At 38.2% G+C, this 22,947-nt stretch overlaps 1 protein-coding gene across 1 annotated transcript in view; it reads left to right on the top strand.

Annotated features, from left to right (window-relative positions):
- SLC15A5 (solute carrier family 15 member 5) overlaps window positions 1-22,947 on the top strand; it is a 56,104-nt gene that overhangs the window by 19,139 nt on the left and 14,018 nt on the right. The window contains exons 4-6 of the mRNA XM_006030871.1: window positions 3,577-3,797; window positions 6,164-6,350; window positions 19,377-19,565. Coding sequence (XP_006030933.1) covers window positions 3,577-3,797; window positions 6,164-6,350; window positions 19,377-19,565 — 597 coding nt within the window. The remainder of the gene's footprint in view (window positions 1-3,576; window positions 3,798-6,163; window positions 6,351-19,376; window positions 19,566-22,947) is intronic.

Raw genomic sequence — 22,947 nt, 5'->3', positions numbered from 1 at the left:
GCACCCATTATACCGGGAGACCCCCAGGGGGTCCGAGAACCGCGGGGACAGAGGTCCCGAGTAGCCGTGCCCAGGGAGTCGTAGGCAGCCTCCCAACTAATACACACACACACACACACACACACACACACTCTCCAACATGACGTGGCGGGTGAGAATTAGAGGGTGCCTTGGGCTGGCCTTGACACGGAGCGAGGGACTTCGGGGAGATCACGGCCCTCCTAAAGGACCCCGCCGTGACACCAAAATAAACCTTTTTTTCAATAGAGGAAAAAGTAGTTTGTATCCGTATTCATATACTATAGTTATCATTTATGGCAGTGGTTCTCAACCTTTTTAGACTTGAGGCACTCCTCGATAGGATAGAGGCACCCCTTAGCAAGTCTCAGATTTCACACACTGTTTTTTTTTGTTTGGTTTTTTTTTTTTTTTTCAACTGAAAAAAGTACATTTCCTTTCTTGAAAAGAATGTGGAAAGACCACAATAGGTCTGACTACTTATCTCAAGAATCATGTTTGCACACCTCACAGTGCAAGTGTTGTGTGGCATCTCACAGAACCCTTGAAAGGATCAGAGGGCATCCCAGTGTGCCACAGCACCGTGGTTGAGAATTACTTGTTTATAAAACCTTCAGGCCAAAAGTGACCCGTTAGCAGGAAACATTGTCTAAGGTCCAAGATCAGATGAAGATCCAACTCCATAATGCTCCCATCTGCCTGGGATTCCATTTACATAAGTGGAGGCAGAACAAACCTTGCTTCCCCAGGGATTTAGTTTTATTTGTGAATAAACCATTTGTGAATTTGGTCAGAACATAACTGACTTGAGGAGATTTTGTATTTAAATCACATGGCTTGAGCCAGCCTCTCTGATATCTACATTAGGAAAATCACAGCAGTGTGAACTCACTGCTCCACCTTACTGAAATCTTTATGTTCAGAACACAGAAAACAGAGGAAATACCACGAGTTTTTTGCTAAAGTAAGTTGCCTTAGATAGGGATACGTTTGCATGGTAGTCCATAGAACTAACACAGTTTCTGTATATGTTAGGTCTGGTTTTAACATGTAGCTGTGGCAGTTGGAACCTAGCAAAACCAAGATTTGAGTGAATATTTGATCAAGTACCTACATTAAGCCCCAATCTGCCACAGCTAAACCGTTACTAGTTTTAAAGCTAGATGGGTATGTTTGCATGAGTTGCAATAAAGCTATTTGACTAGACAGTAGATATACCTATCATGTTAATCACTCCATAGAACCGGTGTAAGCAGAACTTGCTTGTATCCTTGCTCAATATTTTTTCTGAAGAACTATATTTACCTTGATTAATATATATATTTTTCAAATGTCAGGATTGTTCATCTCTGAAATAATATTTGCTAGTCTTTCTCCCTCAAAACAGAATATCTCATCTCTTATTTGGCTCTTTTCAATAAGATGACTACACTGGAAATTCTTCAGAACTATAATTCAAATCCATAGGTGACCGCAAAGATATTATTCTTAGATATGGTCCCTTTTTATTTTAAGGTAACTTTTCAAATGAAGGCCGTGCATTCCATTATGTTTAGCTGTCAAGCAAGGACTTCATTTGCATTTCTTCCCACTGCTATAATTTTAAGAACTGGCAAGTGACCAAAGATGGGAAAAGTGTGTATCTACCATCTTGAGTGCAATGTGGACTCTTTTTTTTTTATTATAATTAAAGAGCACAGATTAGAACAAGGTCATGGTATCCAAACATCAGAGGCAAAGACTGAAATAAAAAAGGAAAAATTGCTTCCTAAAAGTCCTTCTCCTGACTTCGGTACAGTTTAACATTTCCAAAGACACATTAAAAATTTCAACAATTTATTTTGTATATGCTGGGGTAAATATTTATCCATAAGTGCTGCATTTTATACATGCCTCACCCTTTCCTCTTTCTCCTCCTGTCCTCTTTGTCTTATCCTGTTATCCCTGCATTTGCCCAGAGCTATCCTTTCTTTAAAAGGAAAGGTGAAATTCTGGCCCTAATAATGTATGTGACAAAAATCCTGTTAGCTTCAGTAGGGCAAAAAATTCAGCTTAATTGTCCATTAAATCAAACTTCAGTTGCAGTCATTCAAGCTTTCACATAGCTTGAGTTCCAGCTTTGTCTTCCTCACTTATCTGTGACTGCAACCTGTTTGGACCTTTGCGAAGTATTCAGAGGGTTTCATAGGAATCTGAGTCTGAGAGTACAAAGAGAAGGAAGCAAAATGGCTTATTAGGAAATACATTAAAATATCAGGACTCAGAGTTAATTGGCATCTGTCTCATTCTTCCTTTCAATGAGAACAATGGAAGATTAGAAAGATTTCTTTTAATGGTTCATGTTTTAAAGGAATTAAAATGTTCATGGATGCAGGTTGGAATACATCACGTATGCTACAGTGAAAGACTCCTTACGATGTAGCCCTTTCTTTTTTCATCATACCCATTTATTAATAAATGGTTACAGCTGTTTAAGGTCCTGATCCAGGAAGGTTCTGACTATCTCTTGTAAGCTTTAATTCCTACAGGAGTTGGAAAACTGCCTCCAAAACTGACCTGTAACTGCACCAGTCCCTAGTATTCTTATGCTTTGTAATGGCACAACATGTAGTATGGGGCAAAGCTAGAAATTAGCCCATTTTTAACTTCAAATTGCCAGTAACCCCATAACCACCAGAGGTGATGTATCCCTTTTAATTTAACATTTTAATTTTATTTCTTAGCAGTGACTGAAGAACCCAAAGCTATGCCATTTTTCTTTCTTGGATCAGGTTGTCTTAGCTTGAATACTACTACAGCATCTCAATATTTCTTTCTTGGCTTTTTGGTTTGACCTCAGAATAATCTCGATCCCACCAGCCACCTATACAGATCCTTTCAAACACTGGCAGGTGGGAGTCAGAGAATTAGATTGCTATTGTGATGAAGCACTCTCATGTTAGGACCTGGACTGAGAAGTTTAAGTTAATTTCACCTAGCCTCATTCATGACTATCTAAAGATAATATTTTCAGAAATTATCGGACTTTAAAATATAAGTATAAAACACTCCCTCACTCCTGAAAGTCCCCCGACTCTTTTTTTTTCTCTTAGCTTTGCCTCATAACTCTTAGTTGACATTGGTTAACAAAGAATAGTTCATTACTGCATTGAATAGAAAATTACTTGGGTCAAATCAATATAGAAAGCCAAAGTAAGAGAAAATGATAAAATAGTTTTAAACATAACATAGTATCTCACTGTGGTAGCCAACAGGTATTATAAAAAAAAAAAAACAAACAAAGAAAAACACCTCTCTTCCCAGCAGAGGTTGCTTAGCTATAGTTGGACTCTCTGGGGTGTAAGTTGTAACCAAATTTGGTTCCATATGTTCAAGCTGTCTCCTAAAACTGAATGCTTTTGCACAAATCTGGTCTGTTATGTGAGTTGGAAAATAAGCCAGGCAAATCATATCAAGTTGTGTGTTGTTTTTTTTGCATTCTTTCAAAGAGACTTGGCTTGTCTTGCATTTGGCAGCAAATAAAGTGCATTGATGCATGATGTCTCTGATCATTCGCAGGTAGTCCTCTGCTGACAACTTTTGGGGTAGTTGTTAATGCACTGAAAATGTGTCGTGTGAGGTACTACCACATTTGTGGAGATGTGACAAGCTGGTTAGACCATGCCAAAGAAAACTATGGTGGCTGGTATAGTGAGATTCATGTGGAAAGCACAAAATCACTTGTCAGGCTCTTTCCATTATTTGCCTTCCAAATTCTATATAGGACTTGCATTATGCAGGTAAGTAAACAGCTTTTAATCCTAAATCTCATCTCTTCCCCTCTACTCCCATTAAGTTTTTGAATATATTAATGTTGTACTATATATAGACATGACTTTTATCAGTTATGTTGCCAAAAGAGTGACTCGAGTAGTCTCTCATGATTGACCTATATAGAACCAACTTGCTTAACATTTGGGAGGGGCCCTCGCGTGATGCAAGAAGAAATATTGATAACTTATTAGATGTTTAAGAATCATTCTTGTTCGAATGTCCAGTGATAGAGGACTTGCTTTGTTTTCAGTGAGGATGTGAGTACTTTAGATATTAAAAATTTAAACCCCACACTCTTGCAAGAAATATCATTACACAGTCTGAGGATGCTAGAGAGAATTAATTTGAGTTTTTCTATCTCCCTAAATTGTTTTAATTGTTCATCACCCTTACTGTTCTGGAGGGAGGGTTTGTTGCTGGTGTATGTGTATATGTCCCCTCAGAAATGAGTGTGTGTTTTGTTGTTTGTTTTTTGTTTTTTTTTTTTTGTTTTTTCCAATGCTGGATGAAATGATTCTTTCATAGCCTAAGTACTATTATTGTATTATTTCTGCTGCTGGGTAAGAAGTAATATAGAAATGTAAATGTCATACAAATCAACTTAAGTTTCCATGATTCCTTCAAAGTAATTTTTGACTGGATGTTCCAAGTTAAGCTGAAGTTTTCAAGGTAGTTTACCCTGTGGCAACTTGCATAACAGTAAATTACTGAACTAGCTTGGAGTTCCATATTTACTGATTGGTGCTAAAATTAGTGCAGAGCCTGCTTAAGAAAAACCCTACACTGCCTTATCTTAATTATATTCCTATTATTGACATTCATTCTTGAGACATCCTTACTCTTCAACTTTAAAAAAAAAAAAAAAAAAAAAAAGTTGACACTAGACATTACTAGCCAGTATAAGGTGAAATGGAACATCTAGTGACACTGATTATAATCAGAATATTCAGGCATATATTTTTAAAAAGCATTTAAACTTTTAGAAAGCAATGATTTTTGTACTTGAGATGGAAGCAGCAATGATTTCAATTCCATAGAACCTTTTCCTCAGTTTAGGCTATCGATTAATATTTCTTCTGTAAAGATTAATAGTACTTTCCCTGTATTTTTAACTCAACTGGTTTCTGGGCCTATGAGTTATGCTGCTGATAACATTTTTCCTATTAATAAATGTCAATTCTCATATGCAATTGGTAAATGCAAACTATAAGTTGCATGACAATATTTCTGACTTTAAGGAGTTTAGCTACTGTTTGTTTATCGTGGATTTTTTTTTGCATAGTTTATATCCTCTTCAGTAGGTGAGGGGTATAAATTTTTTTTATTTATTTATTTAGTTTTAACAGCGTTGAAATGACATTGTAGCCATGATTGTCCAGGAAATATGCAAGAGGCAAGCATTTCTGTGGGCAATCGATTTATTGGACCAATTGCATGGTTGGGACAAATTTTAAACAAGTTTTCAGGTATCACAATACCCTACATCTAAGGAAGGTTATAAAAATCCACAGATGCCTACTCAAATACATAGAATTAACTGGGTCATTAGATGTGGGTCTAGTAAAAATTTCCTTAGAGCTCATCAGAAAAGACATGTTTGAGTGGGTCACCCTTGTTCTCAAGCATATAGCAGGAGCAGAAGAGTTAGAAAAAGAGATTAAAATAGGAGATGAGATCAGAATTCTGTATCAACTTAGTTGTAACTGTCCTATGTATCCTAGACAACTAATTTTTCTCCCTTTCAGTCACTGAAATGGAGATACGGATAGTTCTGTGTCATATAGAGGAACTCTCCCTATGTTTGTGAAATACAGATATAGTAAAAATATCTAATAGACCACTATGATGAGGAATTTCATTTGGAGGAAAAAAAAAAAACAATGTAAGGTTCTACAGGAAGTACAAAGCATCTACTACTTGCATAGTTCTTACTTATCTAATCTTATATACCTACTTTAGTTTCATGGCTTTGGAGGACTGGCATTGTTAGGCCTCTTTCTAGTTACTGGTTTCAGACAGTTCTAAGAAAGAATTGCTGATGTGCAGTGGTCCTTATCAGTATATATTTCTACACTGACACACAATTGAAATTGAAGTAAAACGTTAGCACTTGGCAGAAGATGAGAATGGTAGCATCTAAGGAGTAATCAGATAGTTTATTGCTGTTGACATTTCCCTTTGGTTAGTGAATAGATCTCTAAATGCTTAGTTTTCTGTGTACTCTTCTTCTAGAAAGGTGTGGACCAAGATCTGGAAGAGGTTTCCAAATATATTAGAATTTTAACCATACAAAAACAAGTATGTTAATGAAGAGGGTTTTTGCTTTCTTCAGATTCCTTCAGGATATTATCTCCAGACCATGAATTCCAACTTGAACTTCAATGGATTTTTCCTGCCAATTGCAGCAATGAATGTTATAAGCATCCTACCTCTATTATTTCTTGCTCCTATTCTAGAGTGTATCAGTACATATCTATTTGATTCCAAGAAACATACAAGATCACCAACAATTTATATTAGTGAGTATAAAATACATATTATGTGGTCTTCATCCGCATTTCAGTCCTGATAGAAAAAAAAATTACCTAACTGATGGATTAGAAATATGTGGCTCTTGATTTGATTTTGTATTTCTATATTTGATTTTGTAAGTACCAAGATAAAGAAGGCATGGTTTAAGGGTGATCTCCCAGGGTGGATATAAATGGAAGTAATTGGATAAAATGGAGCCAAAAACAATATATGCTATATACACGTGTATGCATAGGTGCACACACATACACATCTCCAATTCTATTCAGAATCAAGCTAAGGAAAAATCTTGATCCTTGGAATACAGGCAACAGATGCTGGCACAAAGTGTTCAAGGATGTAAAGTAGGAACAAGCCAGACCTAATGGGTGAGAATTGCTAACAGCCAAATAAATCTCTGGCAATTTGATTCTGGTTGTTTACCTTGTATTATCATGGCTGTCCAGCTGGCAGCCTATAGGCTGCATGTAGCCCACAAGGGCTTAAATAATGGCCCCTGGGATTTCACCCTGCCACTGCTCTCCTCATTGCTCTAGCTGCAGAAGCAGTCAGTCTCCAAGTTCCTGGTCTCTCTTTTGATTGTTGCTACTTGCCCTTGCCCTGAGTGGGGCAGAGCAGTCCGGCACAGGAGCTGAGGGTGAGCCTGGGTTGTGGATGGCAGGGATGGTGAGACTAGGGCTCCAGGGGTGGGGAGGTGGGGAAGGAGTGGGAGTGGGGATGGCAGGGCAGGTGGAGATCGTGCCTACATAGTACAGCAGTGCAGTAGTGGGTGGGTGCGCAGTGCAATGTTTCGGGGGAAGGTTGCCCATGTGGAGCAGTGCGGGGGAGAGTACATCTGTGTGCTATGTGGCCGGGTAGTCCACAATTTATCTGGTGTGGCCCACAATGGCTGCCAGGGCACATGCCCCCATGCACTTAAAAGTTGGATAGCCCTGCTCTATGTAAAGTTTAGCACTATAAAAGTTTAATATGCTATATAAATTTTAAGCTCCAGATCAAACGGGATTCTCCAGAAAATCTAGTTGCCTTTGCCTGTTGGAGAAAAGTTCTAAGACAAAAGTATTTTAGTTAAATTATATCACTTAAGGTTGTGGAGACCTATAGCCAGGTCCCCAGTAGGAATATGTTGTCAGTATAGCTACACCAATATACTATAACAGCACTCCTATTGTGAACACCAAGTGTGAACGGTATTTTTGCTGGTGTAATATATTGCAGGCCCTCAGTCCACCCCAAGAAAAATAAATTATCGGGTCAAAAGTGCAGGCTGGCAATAAAACTCTCTATCCTATGGGTTTTTTTCAGCACAATACATCTGTCAGTAGGTGATCATACCTTTGGCTGACACAACTATGTCAGCAAACCTTTGCAGTGTGATGAGTGCCTAAATGTTGGTGGTAGAGGTTGTTTTTGTGCAGGAAGCAACTGTTTACTGCAGAAACAACTTTTTCTTTCTAACAATGGTGATGAGCAAAGAAAAATTACAGATAGTATCTAAAACATATAGTTTTGTGAACAATTCTGGTCAGGCAATGGTTGAATAATTTTGAAACAGATGTCCAAGCTGTTTAGTTCTAGAGTTCTAACCTGGAAATGTATCAATAACAGAACAACTGAACTTCTGCAGCACACTTACTTTGGGTTTTGATTTTTGTATTTGTTCAGATGCTAAACTTGAAACATGCCTCAGTTTGCAGTAGTTCACATAAAATGAAATCAAAACAGTTTTCTTAACAAAAAACCCTAGACAGTAGGCACATGAGCAAGTTACTGTGTGCTAAGGAGGGTTTGGCTTTACAATATCAGTTGCTCTGGAGTAATAGCTCATGTATGCACTTTTATCCTTTGGTAAGTAAAAACTAAGCTACTGCTAGCTGGCTTTCATCTCCTTTGGAGCAGTTACCTTGGAAAAGCTGACATGTTAAAGACCTGCTCACTTCCCTCTCACAGTATGCTTATTCTCAGACCTCTTGGAGAAGTTAATATGAAACATATTCCTTTCCCAGTTGATCAGGATGAAAATACCAAACTTTGAAGGGGCTGGGAGTTGGGAAACTGAAATTTGGATCCAGATGTGAATTTCTCAGTAGCCACTCTTACCATAGGAGGTCAAACCATACTCCTGGCTCTAAGTCTCTCCCAAATGATGAACAGTTCAACATACGGATCCAAATCTTACAATTTTAGGGAAGATATTCCATTTAGTTTATATCCCAGATGAAATAATATCACCTGGTATTGTTTATATCTATTTCCATTCCCAGAAAAAAAATTATCATCTAGCCTACAATACAAACTTTTCAGACAAAAATATTTATAAGCTAGCACTTTCTCTTCTGTTACTAATAATTTGGTACCCTGTGGCATGAGGCACAGTCAGGACTGAAACATGGAAGTATTAATCTGACTAAAATTAGCTTAATTAAGATTGCTATTAAGTCGTAGACAAACTAGATGCATCTAACACAGCAGGTGGCAATTACCCTGGTTTTTAAAATAACAACTAAATTAAACCACAAAAAGAACATGCAGATAATCAGGTTTTCCCTAAAACCAGAAAAATTCTAAACTGGCTAGTTTGTCCTGTTGTACCACAGTAACAGGATATTTAAGGTGGTTCATTCTTAATGTTGTGGGTTTAAAAAATATATTCTTCAATTTTGGGTCCATAAATAATCCCGCATTCAAATGTCTTTAGATGCTGGAATTGGCTGTTAAATAACTAACTATATGATTGCACCTGCAAATCTGGTAGACTTTTAAGTGCCAGTATATTAGCCAGCAGTTAATTAGTTTCACAATTATTTTCAGGAGCAAAACTGAAAGCATAAATAGGCAGCTGGTTTTAAGCCAGGCTCTAAATATACTTAAATGCAACTTTGGAGCAGAAAACCATTAAGTATTGTCCCAAGAAAATGTTAGATATGTTAAAAGACTAAACATTTACAAAATGTAACTGCATAGACAATATTGAACTGTCACTTAGCCAATTTTCATATTTTCTTTGGATCTATACCAGTTTTCCATGTTTAAAAAGTCCTCTCCCCCCACCCTAATAGACCATATTAGGTCCTTCAAAATAGCTTGATTTCTTCGTAAACCGGAGTTGATCAAACTGATATGAAAAACTTAAAGGGGCATCTGATCCCTAAACATTCTTAACCTAAACTTCTTTCTAAGCCCCTCAAGTATTCAGTTAACTTGTTTATGATTTTTTTTTTTCATTTTCACAGAACATTTGTACTTCTTGATTAAGTCAGCAGAGTGAGTGACAATGGATCTGAAACAGGGTTGGATGTTTAATTTGATTATTATATCCAAAGCTATTTTGGGCAGTTATATATGAGCATTTATGCTGCAAGTATAAGTCTCCCTCTAATCAAAAAGAGTTGGAAAAATGTTTCATATAAAGTCAACTTCTTCCATAAATATCTACTACAAGATTTCATGAGTTTAGTAAAGTATTTGATACAGTGGATATGGAGAAAGTACTGATAAAGTGGGGAATAAGCACAAGAATTGAAAGTTGGGTAAGGGGTAACTAGAGGAGAGACAACAGTGGGTTGCATATAAGGGAAATTACTGGGCTGGAGAACCTTATTAACGGGGGGGGGGGTGCGTAGTTAGTCAAGGATTGTTCTTGGGACCAATTTTAGTTAATATTCTCACTTAATGGCTGGCACAAAAATGAAAAGTGCTGATGACTCAAAGTTGGGAGGCCATGTCAGTACAGAAGATGATCACTCAGAATAACGGAGAGAGAGAAATGGATGAGCTTGAAAGGTGGACTAATAGAAAAGGGATGCAAAACGCCAGATCATGAACTTAGAAACTAATAACAATGATCTCCACTAAAAGATAGGCAAGAAAATAACACAGAGAGACTTGAGTGTACCAGCCAATTATAGCATGATAATAATGAGTCAAAATTAAGACACCCAGGAAACAGAATGTGTCTGTAGGATGCATTGGGCTTGGTATTTCCAATCACAAGACACTGGAGAAACCTTGTCTGGCATGTGTACCGTTTTTGGCACCTACGTTTGAATCTACCTTTCTTAAACAGGTGCAGAGAAAGGCTTCTAGGACCATCAAGAGAAAGGATAGTCTACCTGATATGAAGAGACTAAAAGAACTTGGCTTGTTTAGCCTAGAAAATGAAGAGTGAGGGCATGTGATTGTTGTTTATAAATGCATCAGGGGGTAAACAGCAGGAAGGGAAAAGAACTATTTGAGCTAAAAGAAAATGTTAGCACAAGAACAGATGGGGATAAATTGGTCATGAATAAATTTAGGCTGGAAATTAGAAACAAATCACCAGAGTGAGGCTGTGGAACAGCTTCCCAGTTCTAGTAACCTGGGCAAAAATCCTACTTGGGATCGAGCTTGATGATAAGTTTGGGGGAGGGGGAGTGATGGAGGGAGAAGGCTATGATATGGCTGCGTGTGATAGCAGAAGGCTGGATTCTGTGACTAGGTACATCCCCTCCGAGCCCTTTCTCCAAAAAAGTTGTAACGAAGTACAAAAAGATCTAAGTTGTTTTTTTTTTTTTTTCCATTGGAAGCCTGTTAAGTCTGAGTTGAGCTTTGTTCCAGAGTGATCTATTTGTTTATAGAATATATACAAGTTCTCTTCCTGTGAACAGAGGTCAAATGAATCCTTGTTTCAAAAACTTTAGTTATAGCCCCACCAACATTCACTAAGGATTAATTTACAGAAGCTTGTTGCACAAAATACATTTTGTTTGCCATAAAGTGCTTTGCATTCAGACAAGACACCAAATCATTTACATTACAAAAGTTAAGTTGCCGTAATGAATCTGCCTTGGAACAAGAGTTAATCTACTTACTAATGACTTTCTTCACTTTAAGGTTGACATGTTCCAAACAGCCCAATCAAGGTACTAAGAAACAAGGAAAGAGATAAGATTTTTGGGCCTTCCACTGCTCTGTGGTGGTTTTTTTGACCAGCTGCCACCTGGCCATTTCAAGGCTAGCACACAGCTAGGGGAGGCCCCTCTCTGATTCTAAATAATTGAGAATTTACAAACTCATTAGAGCAGATATATAACCCTATCTATTCATGCTTCTGTGTGTGGGTCTCATGCAAAATGCCATCTTTCAGGAATTAGATGCCTCATCTCAGCTGGAGAAGTCCCCAGAATATAGACAACTGCATGATCCTTGGAGCTCATCCAAGGTTAAGCAGGTTAAGCAAAGGAACTCCCATAGAAGCACTTTGAAAGCAAGGGGTGATAACAGGACATTATCATTACTCACTGAAGTGGAGTATTCCAGAGTTAGATGGAGGGGCAAAAGTTGTTAAGTCCTGGTGAAATTTCTCTAGCGATTCCTTTCTGTGTGTCCAAATTACAAAGATGTCATTGATGTACCTGAGGTACACCGGGGGGGTGAGAGCGCAACTACGGAAGAGACAGATGTCAAGATCTGTCATAAATATGATGGCATATTGGGCAGGGGAGGAATGTGTATGCACATGGCAGTGCCTTTCATTTGTAGGTATAGGGAGTCCCCACATCTAAAATAGCTGTGTGTGAGGACAAAGTGGGAGGACAACACTTTACATGGTGATAATGTTCTTTATAGCTTGTGATCCATCCTCATGGAGGAAGTTGGTGTGCAGAGATGTGAAATCCATGGTGGTTAATATAATGTTTGCTGGCAGCTTGTCAATAGAGCCCAAATTCTTAAAGAATCATTGGTGCCTTTCAAATAGCTGGCAGTTCTTGTGCTATATGGGAATAAGATAGTCAACATAATAAGAAACTCCCTCTGTGATGGTGCCAATGCCAGAGACAATGGGGTGTCCTGGGTTGCCAGTCTTGCAGATATTGGGTAATAAGTAAAACTTACCTGGCCTAGATTCCCAGGAGGTGGAAGCAGTAATCCTCTCTTGTGTTTTCAGAGGTAGATCCTTTAAGAGTTTATCTAGTTCCTCCTGGCGTTGTGCCATGGGGTCCTCTATCAGGAGTTAGTAAAACTTTTGTTAGAAAGTTCTCAGCTTCCCATGTGTATGCTGCTTTGGCTATAACAGTAGGGGCACCCCTCCTTATCAGCCTGTTGTAGGATAATATCCAGGTTGTTTTTAAGGCTGAATATGGCTCTCCACAGGACTGAGGTTGTAATGTAAATATGTTGTTGCTTTTTGGCAATCTCAGAGTGGGCACAGAGGTGGAAACAGTTTTATATACAGGCTCAGAGTGGTGCTGCAGCCCTCAAATGGAGTCCAGGAGCTGTCCTCCTTGTGCTATGTATAGGTCTGGCCTGTGGAAGGTAGATCATTATATACCCTCTTGTGCTGTCCCCTAGTCATAGAAATATTCCTCAGTCTTGGCGGTGAGAGAGAGCCTTAAGTTCCCCATGCAAATGCATCATATCAAGTTGTGCAGTATGCAGAAAGGATTGTACAGACACCTCAGTTGGGCTGAGAGTGTGGTAGGATAGGTTGATTATATTACCATGGTTTGTAGGATTGTTGTTGGAGCATGCAAGTTAGGAAAGTTTTACTTCCTTATTCCTTATTGTTAGTTCTGCAAGTTTGATGTTGACCTGTTCCTCTTGTCTGTACAGAACACTGATAAGGTGGTTCCTCAGTTTCTGGGAGAGTGTGAAACACAGCTTGTCAGAATAGGTTGTGTGGTATGTAGAATGGGGTGGAGTCCCTTGAAATTAATTTGCTTCCGTCTGGACAGCAAAAAGATATCTGAGCAAGTTTCTTGTGTAGTTTGCAGTCCATTTCATTCAGCTGAGTGTGGTGGCATACATGAGCAGAGAGTGATTTGACCATGTTAATCTAAATTCAGGCAGAAGGCAGAGTAGATATATATCTTTTACAGACGAGCTAAACAAGATATTTGAGGAAAGAAGAGCCAAACATGCAGAAGAAAGAAGAAGCCTCAGAAAAAACTCCATGCCACATTCAGGACTGTTAGATATGAAATTCACATGTGGTAAGTGTGGGAGTCTGAAGAATAGGAGTGGGTGCAAAAACTACCTCTATCATTCCAGCAAACAACCTGGAATTTCTGAAGACTGTGGACCTTTTCCCAAGCATGTCACATTTAACAATGGTGGACCTTTTATCATTGGTGAAGCCTTGGTGCTGCAAAGCTTTATCAACCAAAGTTTGCACTGACATGAAGAAATGCCCATTTCTATTGTTAAAGTCTTTGCAATGTGGGCAGGGATAGGTATATGTGTCATCAAGAGCCTCTTACATTGCTCAGTGGTAACCCTATCTCTGTTGTAAATTGTCAGACACATTCTGTATGTTGCCAAACCTTGATATATCACAGCAGCACCTTCCTTGCAGCATCACAAATCTCTGACATCAACTCTCCATAACAGTAACCCCAACAGTTAACTAAACTGGAGTTGATAGATCATCTGCTGACAGCACCAGTTGAGGCTTATTGGGGTAGTGACAAAAATGTCCTTCCTCATGCTGAGAGGAACTCTTCCTCTGTAAAGGTTCTCTATTGTTCCCCTGAGTGAATTCTGTCTGACACTCCAGGAAGGAGTCCTCAGCACATTGAAGTTCCACATAAATATCCTGCCCCTCCAGTCAGTGCTAGTTCCCTGGTCCAGAAATGGCACTCCATCTAATGAAGCCGTTAGTCAATAATACCCGCAGAAGTGATTGCTGTTTTGTTTTATCCACCTACTCCTCCACCTGCCACTGTATCTTGGTGTCTCCAACGTGCTCTGAAGTAGCCGAGCCAAATCCAGACGGCTGCATAACTGCCAATACATATGCATTAAATCATGTTGGATTCATGACTTTTATGATTGTAGCACTTGGTATTATGTCATCCATGATGTCTGATGACAGTTCAAAACCACAAAATGACAAGTGAAATATGGGATGCCAGAAGAGGCATCAAGAGACTTTGATTCAGTCTAAGTCCTAGAATTCATGTAGGTTGTTGTAGGCATCCCACAATGCACAGCATGAAAAATCTCAAAGCATAGAGCTGAGTGACAGAATGGGGCCCCGAATGCTGTTGTTATTTTGAACATGTTTGGAGCTGAGCATATTCAGTAATTACAGGGGAAATACCAACATAAACCAGTGTGGGCACAGGTTGATAGCATTAATGTGCTGCTTGTGGAGTCCATAAATGAATCTTATATAACATCTTTTATAGGCAGATCTTGAGAAGAGACTGCCCTGATCTTCCAAAATGTGGTCACTTTAATTGTAAGCCAAATTAATTGGGAGATAGAATTTAAAGAGAAAAATTAAAACAGGAATGAGAACTGTTTAAAATTACTTTATTAGATGCCCCTAAATCCATCCTCTTTTTAAAAGCATCTTCCATTAGCAAGGATGTGAAAATAGCTATAAATACCTATACATAAATAGGAAAAAAAAGAAGCTGATTGTGACTAACATGAAACAAAGTGGAGAACTGCAGAAAAGGTATACTGGTAGTAAGATGACATGAGAAGAAATCTATGGCTAAAAAGAGTTAAGAAAAGCAAGGAGTTTCCTAGATATACTAGGTACAAAAGAACTCTTACAAATCACTAAAAGGAAATGGTATCATAGTCAATAACAGAGAAGAGGATGGAGTGTTCAATAAATATTTCTGTTCTATGTATGAGAAAAAGCCAAATGACACATTCCTATATGGTATTAATTAAACTCTTTCTGTTCAGTTAACTAGGGAGGATTTTAAACAGCAACCATTAAAGCTAGACTTCTCTAAATCATCAGGTCCTAATAATGTACATCCAAGAGTTTATAAAAAGCTGGCTGAGGAGTTCTCTGGACCATTAATGCTGACTTTGTTGTTTGTTTGTTTGTTTAATTAGTCTTGGAGGATAGGAAGTTCCAAAGAACTGGAAGAAAGCTAATGTGCTAATATCTAAAAAGGGTAAATGGGACAACCTGGGTAATTATAGACCTGTCAGCTTGACATCTCTTCTAGGCAAAATAATGGAACTGTTCGTCTAGGACTTGATTAATAAAGAATTAGAGAGGATGGGGGGTAATGTAATTAATGCCAATCAACACAGGTTTATGAAAAATAGATCTTGTCAGAGTAACTTTGATAACTTCCTTTTGTTAAGATTAAAAGTGTGATAACTAACAAGATTGATGCCTATACTTCTGTAAAGCATTTGACTTGATACCACACGGAAGTTTTTACAAGAATGATGCACAATAAATGTAGCACATGTTAAAAAGCATTTAAAACTGCCTTACTCAGAGGTTCCAAAGGATATAAATAAGTGAGCATAATCAACAGACTGCATTTCAAGTGGGGTCCTTAGGAAATCCATTCTTAGCCCTGTGATAGCTAACATATTTATCAATGACTTGGAAGAGAAGCAAAATCATTGTTTATGAAGTCTGAAGTGATGGGGTGAAAAATAATGCAGAAGCCACTGATATAGTGGCTTTGGGATAGTTTGGCAGCTGGGAGGCCAGGGGGCTGTGGGTGAGGGGCACCAGCAAGGCTGGTGGGGGGCGGTGAGAAGGGAAATTAGAGGCACAAGCAGGGCCAGGGGGCTGTGGGGGAGGAGTGAATATCTGTGTTCTTAAAAGGAAACCCATTTTTTTAATGGAATCAGTTAATAGAATCAAATCACCATTTCCCAAAGTGATTCCAGTAAGAGGAATCCACTGTATTATTACTGTATTTGACAACGGTGTGGCTGCTCCTGGGATGCTATGCCTACCTGAGTGTTCACTATTTCAAATGATGCTGATGAAACTGCAAAAGACTTGGAGAAGAGCCTTGAGAATGATTAAAGGCTTGAAAACCCCCCCCAATAGAGTAAAAGATTCAAGACCTTCTATCTGCTCAGCTGACCAAAGATAAGTTTAAGGAATGATTTGACCACATTCTACAAGTACCTACACAGGGAAGGGAAAATTGATACTAGAGGCTCTTTAGTCTAGCATACAAAGATTGAGCAAGGGCTAGTATTTTGAAACTTGAAGCTGAATAAAATCAGATTTGGAAATAAGGACTACATTTTATAATACCTGGAGTAATTAACCACTGGGACAAGTTACCAAGGACTGTGGTGGATTTTCCATTAATAGAAATGTTTAAATTAAACTAGATATTATTTTCTTCCCTAAAAAATGTTCTACTTCAGAGAATCTATTTGGGGGAGTCCTATGTCTAGCATTAGATAAGAAGTCAGACTAGATGATCATATAAGACAAAGCTTTGACTAAGCCTTCAAGGCCTGCCTTTCTGGAAAAGAATTAAAGTCGGTGGGGGGAGGGATTTAGATGTGGAGAAGAAGAACTAGGTCTTTGGCATCCTGCTTCATAGTCCTAACTTATATTTTTGATACAAGTAACATAATGGGGCATCCAGTGGTTAAATTAATGTGCATAAAGTGTTTTGAGATTTAGGTGGAAAAGCACTATGAAGTACCAACTAATAATGTTTTCCTAACTGAAGCTTGTCAAATGCTAACATAAATTGTTACTTGGAGAATTTTTGACCCAATACATTGTAGAAAGCCCCCAAGAAACTTCTCACCTCTCCTTGATGTGATGCATCTGCTATAAAATGCTGTTGCATTCTCTCCTGTCATCAGTTTTCAAACAGTAATTCATCCCTGTTCCTATTAAACACTAAAGGGATCTTAATCAACAGTAAAAGCCTCAGCTTCCAGAATTCATAGGTTTTTTAAAAAAAGTCTACTTCAAGTTTTAGAAATGCAGGAAAACTTCAAGTTGCTGGGGAAATTTGATACAAGGATATACTGTAGAACATAATACTTTCTTTTTTGTTTATATTGACAACCCTAGTCTGGAATTTTCTATTTCTGTTGTGTTAGCCTTGGCATACTATTTCACCATTTCAGATTAACTCTTTTACTATAATATTCTACAGCATGACTGTTCTTAAAATAAGGTGAAACTTCAGTATGCAGTTAAGGTATATGGGCCCAATAGGGCAAAGTAACTGAATTCTGGACACCTGAAATTTGTTGCCCAACACAGACACCTAAAACTAGAAAGCATTCCTAATACTTTGGACTTAATATACATTTGGTGGGTACCACGTTTCTTCATGTACATGTTACGAACATCCCAATAGTATAAATGGATCATACAGTAATTGGTCTTAACTTGCTTCTATATTAGTTCCCAATAGTTTTTTTCTGGGGCAAGTCTAAGGCCCTAAACCCTATGTTCCTAAGGGACTGCCTTCTCCCTCATGCCCTGTTACAATCCCTAAGGTCATCCAAGAGTAACATACTACAAATATCAGTACATTAAGTCTGCCTGGTGAAAATGCATGGGAGATCATTCTTCCCAGTTACTTCCCAGCTCTAGAACTTCTTGCCTCTTGAGGCTCACCAGAGCCCAAGCCTGGATATCTTTCAGAAGCTTAGTAAGACCTTTCTACTGAGGGACGGCATTTACCAAACAGCTAGGAGGAGATGTTGTTTACAGGGTCTCTGTCCATATCTTGGCATGCTGGTTCCCCTTAATGTTGTTTTTGTTCTTTTATCACTTCCCTATTTTAAGTTATTCTGTTTTCTTACTGTAAGCTGCCCTGAGCCTTTGTTGGGGAAGGCGGTATACAAATCAAGTAAATAGTATCCTTCGTGCTGCAATTTAAGTCCATGGCATTTAAAACACACCAAATCAAAATGCCAGAATTTCGCTGATCAATTCATGTAAGGGATTATATAGCACAGCTGCTGTATAATCAGTATTTCGGGCAGTCCTTTGCAGTACTAAATTTACATTGTTAGATGGCAAGTGAAGAATGGGGCTTCACATGTTTAACCACTTGCATGTGTGGGACTCCATCTAGCAGCGAGTCATGAGCCGTCTGGTTATACTACTGGATATTCAGAGTGTGTAGAGGAGGCTACTGCAATTGGGTGATGTCCCATGAGCAAGTGCTTTGAACCATGAATGAAAATTGTACAGATCTGGAAACTTTCAAATCTGCATTACAGCTTTCATGTCATTTCTTCTCTGTCAAGAATAAAACTGAAGGCAATTGTTTACATCTGATCTCTAATTTTAAAAAGTTCTGCTTTTGCTCTCAGCAAGAACAAATATTCTTTAAGCAGGAGATGAGTTGGTTTTGTTCCCAGGACTGTGCAGCCTCACCATGACTTAAAATTTAAGCAGTATAGTATGAGAGGTATAAAGGGTGCAATCCTGTGTATGTGTGCACACGTGTTTGTGTGGCTAATGTTTTTTTTCCTAATCCACTGAAGGTTTCAGTCATTTAGTTCAATGACTAAGGATGAGTTTCTACAAACCTAATAGTGTTCATGTCATTTCATGAGGGGTTCAACATGCACTACAGTTCAGAATTGGAGTCAAAGATGTGGAAACCCCCTTTCTCAAATAAACCTGAACTACAAAAATCACTAATAATACCTTGTTAATGAGAGTTTTAATATGTCTGAATGGGGCAAGCTGGGTCTCATACTCTTTCATGTTTAGTAAATGGGCTGGCAAAATATGGAGTGTGTGTACACCCCATAATCATATCATACCACTGTCCCCTTACTGGACTTTGAGAAGAATTCCCCTGCTTGTGGTAGTCTTCTCCTCTGAGACCCAGTCCTGTCTCCACCTGTGTTTGACTCTTGCTTATGCAACTCTATTCCTGGAAGAACCCTTTTTACCTTGCAGCACCTTCACTTTTTTCAAATGCTTCTTTAAAACCCACCTCATCAGAAAATCCTTCTTTTTTACATTTTGTGACCCCATAGCTTTTCCTGTTCTCAGCTGTTGCCCCTTACCTTATCTTATTGAGACTGTATGCTTCTCAAGAAAGTAAGTGCTTTTACCCTACTCTCTGACCTGCCATGCAAATATATCACACTATATAGACTGATAAGTTGAGAACCTATTTAAATGCATTTTATTAAAATATTTTTTAAACAAGCTGCAGTCATACTTTTCAGTTTTTGCATTCTAAATATATTGCAGTCCTATAACTATGCTCTCATTCAATAGCTTCACTTCATTTGTTCTGTTTACCTAGTTGCAGGTTATCTGACTACTGCTCTCTCCTTGATTGTTGCTGGCTTTTCTGAGATACACAGGAAACATTTTCCTCCAGTGGAACAGACTCTTTCAGGCCGAGTTCTTTCGGTTTCCTCCATGCCTTGTCTCCATCTGGCTCCTCAGTACATTTTACTTGGAGTGGCTGAAGCCCTGGTAACTCCCAGCTGTAAGTAATGTAATCAATAATGTTAGAACATCCTGAATCCTATCACAGAATGACATAAATTCCACATGAACAATTAAAATGACTATCCTATATATTTTTTCACTCCTGGCTCTCTTCATTAGACCTTCTGACCAGATCTATTCCTCACCTGCACTGAAGGAACTTAATTTTTCTTTTTTTGCTGTAGTTCACAGTGCCCAATAATGTCCTGTACAATTTAGAGGAATAAAGAATTTGACAATCCTAGCCAGACCATTGGTTCATTAAGTCTAGTGATCAGTAGATTCAGCAAAGCTGATAATTTGACTAGGCTAACTCTCCACCCCTTCCATAATTTACCTTCCTACCTGTGCATTGGCATGCTGAACTCCATAGGTTTCTTTCATACTGAGAAGCAGGAGATTTGAATATCTGTATTGTTTTAGATTGCATATCTGCAAATATAGTTAGTATTAAACAAAAAAAAAAGTATGTAACCCTCATTTTAAATGCAGTTCAAATAATTGATTATATGACATCCTTTCACAGTGAATTCCACAGCATGAATGTATTTGGTTCAAAACATTTTCAGAAATATTCAGATATTATATAAGGTTTGGAAATAACTTGTATGTAACAACTACCATTCTTAGGTGCTAGAAAATGAGGGTCACGGTCTGTGACTAAAAAGGAATTTTCTAGTTTTTATACTTAGCACTTCCATAGCACCACTTCATCCAATAGATCTTAAGCACTTAACTAAGGCAGGTATACATGGTTTCTAGGTTACAGGCTAAGTACAACAGAAAACAGTAACCTTCACTACTTAGTTTAACAAAGAGAGGGTTAAGATGTGCCTGGATCATGGTCTATATGCACCTATCAGAGAGAAAAATATCTGGTAGCAGGGAGCTCTTTAATGTAGTACATTAAGGTGTTAGAAGTTCCAGTTCTGGAAAATGAAAATGGGTAAATTCAGACTAGAAAGAAAGCTCAATTTTTTTTTAAGTGTGTGACTAATTAACCTTTAGAACAACTCACCAAGGGATATAGTAAATGTTCCATTTTGTGAGTCTTTTTAAATCAAGGCTTCCATGTCTTTCTCTTGCCCTACTAGGAATGGCCTCGTGATTATTCTCTGGTCTGTGTTATGCAGAAAGTCAGATAATATAAGCATCATAATCTCTTGTGGTTTGAAGAAATATGAAGTGGGATTAAGACAGAAATGTTTAGAGGTGTACATTAATTCTGGGCATTTCAATTTTTGAGTGCTCAAAATGAGGGCTTGGTTTGATATGCTAAGTCCCTACGGCTCCTGAAGACAGCATTACTCCCATTAGACAATATATTTATGTCCTATACATTGTCTTGCTGCAAGAGAGTCTTGTGGTCTTGTCTCTTTTTACTTTTAACAGATAGATCTGTTGCCAGACTGACTTCTCTATGTCAATTATATAAAAAATCATATTTAAAAGACATTAATATGGCAAAAAGTAAAAGTCTTAAATTGAAGACATGCTAGCAAGTTTTCAGTCTATCCTGTGTACTACATGCAGAAGAGGACTTGTGGGATGTATTCATGTATTTAACTGTCCCAGTGCATATCCACCAGAGGACTGAATGAAAATTTCAGAGGTTTCTGAGATTTTGCAAACTTAATATTCATTAATTATTTTTTTAACTTCCTAGGCTTTTTATAAAAGAAACTGAAAAACCATTGATTTAATGTTAAGGAAGCTTACCTTTGTTTCATCAATGAAAGAGCTTCTATAGGGTGAAAGAGAATGCATAAACAGTTATAATATGTCTGCAACCTTATGATATATTCGCACCCTAGTTTATCCTGCAATTTGTTCCTGTACCCATCTTCTAAGAGAGTATTTCTGTGGAAATGACTATACCAAGCATGAACCAAGCAGCCCACAGTGGCCATTTTTATTCCAAGGTGCAGAAAAAGGAGTGAAATTAGGAAATGATTATTCCTTTGTTAAGTATGCAAACCCAGTGATTGTATTTACTGTGACTGCAACGCAGTTCAGCGTTTTCAGTGCTCTTCTAAATCCTACCATTTGCCCTCAACGTTGCAAAGTTCAACCACTCTTACAACTAAACAAAGAAGCTAAGCTTAGATGTAAATTGGGTTGTAGGCTGCCAGTTTGATACAGTATTTCTGCTGGGATCAGGTTAACACAAGCCCTGAATCAGTTCAGTAGGAAAAAGAATTCTGCAAGGAATCCATGGCTACCTATAGCTTTATTCAGCAATAATTCTAAAAGTGTTGTTACAAATTAGTTCTATGTGGCAGTGCCATTAGGGTTATTTATAATCTCAGAGATTTTGTGGGGTAATTTCAAGTCTGCAAAGAAATATTCCTTTGTTGAGTATTTGTTGTTTGATGGTTTATAACACATTAAATTCGTCAGATCTTTAAAATACTAAACTATGTTTAAAATATTTTTGATAGTCATGGCTAAAGACGTGAAAAGATGGAAAGCAAAAACTAGAGCAAGGATATATAGAAGCACGAGGAAGCATGCCCACCCCTTGCTCATAAATTCACACATGGCAAAATCTAAACTCAAGACAATGTAGCTACTTTAGAGGAAGGATCTAAGCTAGTTCACATTGTCCATCAGACTTGAGGGGCGGGGAGGGGGGTGTTGTTTGTTTGTTGTACCTCTCCAAAAACTTTGAGGTATACACAATAGGGGAGAGGAGACTGCTCTGCTGCAGGATTATGCTGGAGGAAAGGGGGTGTTGGTAGCAAATTACAGCCTGGAGCAATCGCCTCTCCTAACCCTTCATATTTGTTCTTCTGTAAATACTGCACTTGCTTACTGTGACTGTTTTGTTAAACAAACAGTTACCACTTCTGCAGTGTCTGATGCAGTAACCACCTGTACTACGCCGTGCTTTAGTACTTCCAAGTACTAAAGCACAGTGACATGTAGACATACTCTTTATGCCTGAGTGTTTCAAAGTTCTTTGCAAATGACGAGACTCCTAAAAATCAGCTCTGTTAATTAAGGGATATATTGGGGATCACTTCACTCACTGAAGAAATGAAGTAATCTCTATGGTGTAATGAAGTAGCTGTTCAATAGCTCACAACACCACTGTGGCTAGGTACAGGTACAGATATTCAAAAAGCCTAAGGTGGAATCATTCTAAGTTGCAAGGTTTTCTGTAAGCAGCGTAGTTTAGATCAGTAGTGAAGAGAACGTACGTTCACTTTTTGGGGGGGAGAAAATCTTAGATCAGGTTCTACCAATTTTAAACTAGTCTGTGTGCACCAAACTTCTGCTCTGTTATGGATATAAACTGGTTTCTGATCTCTTATACCTGTAAAAGTGTAATGTCTGCATCTGATCTCTGGGAGAAGCTAAGAATGCAGTATGCAGTT

The sequence above is a fragment of the Alligator sinensis genome, unplaced genomic scaffold (genome assembly GCF_000455745.1).
Source record: "Alligator sinensis unplaced genomic scaffold, ASM45574v1 scaffold498_1, whole genome shotgun sequence".
Lineage (NCBI taxonomy): Eukaryota > Metazoa > Chordata > Crocodylia > Alligatoridae > Alligator > Alligator sinensis.
Note: the sequence above shows the minus strand (reverse complement) of the source record. Positions and strands in the feature narration are given on the sequence as shown.